This window comes from Ichthyophthirius multifiliis, assembly GCF_000220395.1.
Source record: "Ichthyophthirius multifiliis unplaced genomic scaffold scaff_1120509250529, whole genome shotgun sequence".
NCBI lineage: Eukaryota > Ciliophora > Oligohymenophorea > Hymenostomatida > Ichthyophthirius > Ichthyophthirius multifiliis.
The window spans coordinates 5,729-11,242 of NW_004086661.1; the positions used below are offsets into that span (position 1 = coordinate 5,729).

The following is a 5,514-nucleotide window of genomic DNA, read 5'->3' on the forward strand; positions in this document are numbered from 1 at the left end:
ACTAAAATATATGTATATATATTTATATATACTTAAAAATATATATTTTACTTATTATTAGTCATAGTTTTTATAGTTTCAAATGCATTTTTGTAATCTTTCGAAATATCCGTACAATATTTATTTGCGATTTAAAATCCATGAATACTATAATTGAATTCCGAATATCTAAGTACAGAATTGACTTTATCTTCGAAATTATTAAGTGGAAAGACAATAAACTTTTTATAAATATCATATACTTGTTAATATTTTAATGCATCTTCTTATTATTATTATTAATCTTCTGTTAATGTAATACTCGGTGTATTTTTCTTTTTTCTTCCAATATTTGCTATTTATTCTTAAACTTCAACCTCATCAGCACTGTCATTATTATCTTTTTTTAAAATTTTTTCCAAATTTAGATTACAATAATTTTATGTTGAATTATTATTCTAATTAAAATCTAAAAATTTATATTTTATCCCTTTTTCTTCAGGCTTTTCTAAATCGAACTCATTTTTTATACCTAAAGCTAAACAAATACAAGAAAAGCCATGATAAAAAACTAATATAAAAATTGCTAACATTAATTCATTTTTTTACCATCCAAATTAAAGCAAACTCTTTTTTTTTATAAAAATATATATTTATATATATTTTACACTTATTATATGTGGATTTTTATATAATTCATAAGGAGTATATGCTAATTTGGAATTTATTTCGGCTAATTATTATATCTTTGGTGGACTGTATTTTATTCCTGTTTCAAGCCATTCAATATTACCTCCTATGTTTAAAAACTATTAAGACAATCTGTTATGTAAATAATCACAGCCATAACAGGAAGTTGCCTTTTTTTTATTTTTAATAAAATAAATTTATAAATTTTTATTTATTTATTTTGTAACTAAAATAGCAATATAATATCTTTGATCAACTGGAATTGGACCTGATCCATAAAACAAATTTTATGTTAAACTATTATAATGTTTTAAATAATCAGGAAACCAACATAAAAGTCTTTCCAAATGAGGAATTCTACAATTATTTTGATTATATATATCTCCTATTATAGTTCTAAACTCTTCGTTTTATAAATTATTTTATAATATCGGCCAATCTGTAAATAGACTTTATTATTCTTGTTCATTAAATAAATATTATCCTAAAATTTATATTGAAGGCAAATTTTCGTTTTTATAAAATTCTGAAATTCTTTACTCTTATAATTAATTACTAGACTATTTATAGTTTTTTTTTTAAAAAAAAAAAAATTAAAATATACGTTTTTAATTGATTTTTTTTATGTATATATATATTTATTGAAAAAAAAAAAAAAAACATAAAACTATTCATATAATTCTTGAAACAATCTCGAACATTCTTTAAAAGGATTTTATTATATCATTATTTCAATTTTTATTCTTATAAAATCTTAATATCTATAATATTTTAATAAAAATAAATATTTTCTTTTTTATTAAGTTTTATATAAATTAGATATTTTTTTATTTTTTTTAATAATTATAAAATTATATGTATTTTTTATTACTATTAATTTTTATCTTTACAATGCTCAATTATTATTTGCTTTATTTCTTCTATGCATTTTTTACACTATTTTTTTTTAATTTGCTGTTATTTAATATAATTATTTATATTTTGAAAAAAAAAATGTCATTTGTAAAGAAAAAACCATTTTTTATTTTATGTTTTTTAAATATACTTATTCAATTCTGCTTTATTTATAATCTGAGTCCAAATATGTGGGAAAAGCATAATTTATATTTTTTTTTATTTAAGAATTATTTAATGGGCATGTTATATGATATTAGTCTTGCATATTATTATTAAATAATTAATATTTTATTTATTTGTTTTGAAAATTTCAATTAAAAATCTTATTTTATATATTTTTTTTATTTGTTTTAATTATTTATAATATAAATTTTCAATATGTATATATTTAAAAATAAAATATTATATTTTTTATTAAATTAGCTAAATTTAAAAACATAAATAAAAATATACAAATTTATCATAAATAAATCAATTTTTAATAATTTATAACATTTTTTTAGATTATATAACTTATATTGTGTTTAATTATTTTAATATTTCAAGTTTACTTATATTTTACTTTTGTTAATAAAATAATAAATTTCATATTTTTTTTATAATAATATATTCATTAAATTATCTTATATAACAATAATTATCTCTATATAACTAAAATTATATATATTTATTAATTTATAAATAATTTTTATTTTTAAACATAATAAATAATCAAAGTATGCATTGAAAAAGTAAAAGGTACTTTTTTGTAAGTTAAGTTTTTTAAAAAATACATAAAAATATTAAAAACTTAAAAAAATATATAAAAATATTATTAAAAAGATTAAATCAAATAAATAATAAATCTATAATTAAACATTAAAAAATAAAAATTGTTTTTAATATAATTTTAATTTTATAGATTTAATTTAAGAAAAAAATATTGCATCATATATCATTTTTATAGACAAAAGTATATTATAAATTATATATAATAAACAAATAATAGATTTTAAAATAATTTTTGATTTTAAAAAATAATAAAAATTATAAATTTCTAAAAAATAAAATAAATAAGAAAATTATAGAAAATTTGATTATTATATAATATATGTATATATATATATATATTTAATAATATATATATTTATAAATACAAAAATGCAATATATAAATAGTATATTTTTTTGCAAAAGAGAAATTTATATTATATAATTTTCATTTTAATTAATTTATATTATATATTTTATATTTTATTGTAATTTTCATTATTATTAAAGTATTTAGTTTATTAAAAGTTATTGTATTAATTTTTTATTTTACAAAGAAATATTCTACTCAACTAAAGGAATTAAGTTAGATTATTAATTATACAAAATGTTTTAAATACATTATAGTTATTATTAATTAAATAATATATTTTAAGGGAATGATAACTAAGTGTTATTAGATTACTATTCTTATTAAATATTTGGAGCTACAAGAATTATATTTTTATTAATTTTTTATTATTTTTAAGAGTTTTATTATTTACCTAATTCAGATAAATTTGTAGAAATAGAGTTAAATTTGCTTTCTTAATTAATTTTAGGAGATAATTATTTTTAATCTGTTTATTAAAAAGATGAGTTTTCTTATTATTTTTGTTTTCTTCTATGTAAAGTTAAAATAGTTTTCGCAGAACTATAGTTTATATTTAATTCTTCAGCAGCTTTTTTAATAGACCTATTTTGATTTTCTATTTTTTCAATGAATTTTTATCTAAGAGACTAGGTTATTTTATTATATTTTCTTTAAGCATGTGGAGCTTAACGCATAATTTCTTGGTCAACTTCTTTTAATATATCTTCAAGTATTTTCATTTTATTATTAATAATTTATTTTAATAGGAGATGTATCTTAATTTTTTTTTTTTTGTTATTTTTTTTAGATTTTAAGAAAATTTGTTATTTATTTATTTATTAGTTTTTAGTTTTTTTTTTAATTTATTTATTTATATTTTTTTTTTATTATTTTTTAATATTATAATTTATTGAGTATTATATATTTTTATAATATTAATAACAAAAAAGAAGAATATGACGTAATTATAATGTTAATATATTCAAAAAAGTAATTAATTTATAATATAAACGTATTATATTATTAAATATTATTAATCGTCATAATAACACAACATATTCATAAATATTATATTAAAATAGGCTAACAAAATAAAGAAATAATAATAATTGATCAAAGATTTTTATTCCTTATATAAAAGAAAGTATATTTTATAAATATAATTAAAATACTATTTATATATAAAAAAATGTAATTCAATTTATATAATTTATATAAGTAAATATATTTAAATTTATATAATTTTAAATGAATATATTTATGTATTATTATTATTTTTGGTATTAAATAACTCATAATTTTATGAATATTTAAGTAAATTGCAATTTTTTAAAACTAATATATTTTCAATTTTTTATTTGTAAAAAAAATTCGAAATATTAATATTGTTATAGTATTATTTTCAAATATTATAATAAAATTTATAAATATAAAAATTATAAAAAATGATATTTATTAAATATTATTTATATATTTTTAAATTTAATATAATATTATATATAATTCATATAATTAATATCAATATATTTAATTCTCAATTTATAAATAAAAAAAAAACTTAAATATCGCGAAAAATAAAAAATTTATCATCTTATATAATATATAGAAAAAAAATTTTAATTATTTTTATATATTAATACATATTATTAAAATTAATAAAAACAACATATATATATATATAAATATATATATATACATATATATTAAATTTATATATTTATTATTTTTATATTAAATTAATTTTATACTTTAAAGTAATTTTGATATTTAATTTTAATATTTATATTTTCATATTTATATTTAATTAAATAATCAAAATATTTATTAAATTCTAATTATAATATCAATAAATAATTAATAGTAAATATTTTATTTAAATTTTTTTTTAATTTATATTTTAATTTTTTTATAAATTTAAATAATTCATTATGAAAAAAAATGCTAAAAAATTAATTAATACATTTATTATGATTAAAAATATTAAGAAAATAATAAAATATTACAAATATATGTTTTAAGAAATAAAAAAATAATATTAATATTGTAAAACAAATTAAATAAAAAAATTAAATATTTTTTAAATTAAATAGTACAATTTTATAATAAATAAAAGTGAATATAATAAAAGTATATATATTATAAAAAAATAAAAAAACAAATATAATATAAAATAAATAATATATAATATATAATATATATTATATATTTATTTTATAATATATATAATTATATTATATTTAAAATTTTTTATTATTTATATAATATATAATAAATAAAATACATTTAAATATTTGCATATTTATTATATCATTTAATTATAATAATATATAGTTTTATTTTATTTTATATTTTTTTTATATTTATATTTTTTAATATTGATTTATACTTATTAATTATATTGTTTTTCTCATTTAATGTAATGTTTATAAAAAATTTTATTTTATTATTTATAATTTTTTTTTATTAAGATTTTATAATATATATATATATATTTTTATATATATATATATTTATATATAAATTATTTATTCTATAAAAATTTTTTATTTATTTTAAAAAAAGATATTTTTTATTTTAAGGAAAATAAAAGAATTATTTTAATAAACCATAAATACAATAAAATAAAAATAACAAAACATAATATTTTTTCATTTTATTTTTTAAAAGCAATATAGTTTAGCTGACGATGATTTGCTATTTATATTTAATTCTTTTTAGTCAGGTTTTTCGTCTTTATATAAGATTTTTATTATATGTTATTTTTTCTGATTTTTTTTAAATAGATTTAAAATAATTATATAAATATTATATATATATATATATATATATATATATATATATATGTAG

The 5,514-nt window shown here is 12.3% G+C and overlaps 1 protein-coding gene across 1 annotated transcript, besides 28 other annotated features; it reads right to left on the reverse strand. All coding sequences in view use genetic code 6, as the record gives it.

Annotated features, from left to right (window-relative positions):
* Window positions 1–434: 434 nt before the first annotated feature.
* On the reverse strand, window positions 435–1,594 carry IMG5_080150 (p53 regulated pa26 nuclear protein sestrin, putative; the record flags this gene model as incomplete). The annotated part of the gene is made up of 4 exons (XM_004036448.1): window positions 435–839; window positions 897–1,229; window positions 1,331–1,430; window positions 1,541–1,594. Coding segments are annotated over 4 exons (891 nt in total), but the record flags the coding sequence as incomplete, so codon positions are not given.
* A 587-nt stretch (window positions 1,595–2,181) lies between these two features.
* Window positions 2,182–2,227: a microsatellite.
* Window positions 2,228–2,331: 104 nt separating this feature from the next.
* Window positions 2,332–2,378: a microsatellite.
* Window positions 2,379–2,540: 162 nt separating this feature from the next.
* Window positions 2,541–2,588: a microsatellite.
* A 58-nt stretch (window positions 2,589–2,646) lies between these two features.
* Window positions 2,647–2,697: a microsatellite.
* Window positions 2,647–2,698: a microsatellite.
* A 46-nt stretch (window positions 2,699–2,744) lies between these two features.
* Window positions 2,745–2,810: a microsatellite.
* Window positions 2,747–2,798: a microsatellite.
* Window positions 2,811–3,494: 684 nt separating the features above from the next.
* Window positions 3,495–3,564: a microsatellite.
* Window positions 3,518–3,569: a microsatellite.
* A 296-nt stretch (window positions 3,570–3,865) lies between these two features.
* Window positions 3,866–3,928: a microsatellite.
* Window positions 3,929–4,333: 405 nt separating this feature from the next.
* Window positions 4,334–4,384: a microsatellite.
* A 5-nt stretch (window positions 4,385–4,389) lies between these two features.
* Window positions 4,390–4,438: a microsatellite.
* Window positions 4,425–4,469: a microsatellite.
* Window positions 4,470–4,528: 59 nt separating this feature from the next.
* Window positions 4,529–4,583: a microsatellite.
* Window positions 4,534–4,584: a microsatellite.
* A 127-nt stretch (window positions 4,585–4,711) lies between these two features.
* Window positions 4,712–4,740: a microsatellite.
* A 73-nt stretch (window positions 4,741–4,813) lies between these two features.
* Window positions 4,814–4,872: a microsatellite.
* Window positions 4,826–4,872: a microsatellite.
* Window positions 4,846–4,904: a microsatellite.
* Window positions 4,855–4,906: a microsatellite.
* Window positions 4,907–4,993: 87 nt separating this feature from the next.
* Window positions 4,994–5,038: a microsatellite.
* Window positions 5,002–5,036: a microsatellite.
* Window positions 5,010–5,044: a microsatellite.
* A 95-nt stretch (window positions 5,045–5,139) lies between these two features.
* Window positions 5,140–5,186: a microsatellite.
* Window positions 5,144–5,186: a microsatellite.
* Window positions 5,147–5,196: a microsatellite.
* Window positions 5,181–5,215: a microsatellite.
* Window positions 5,216–5,462: 247 nt separating this feature from the next.
* Window positions 5,463–5,510: a microsatellite.
* The last annotated feature ends 4 nt before the right edge of the window (window positions 5,511–5,514 follow it).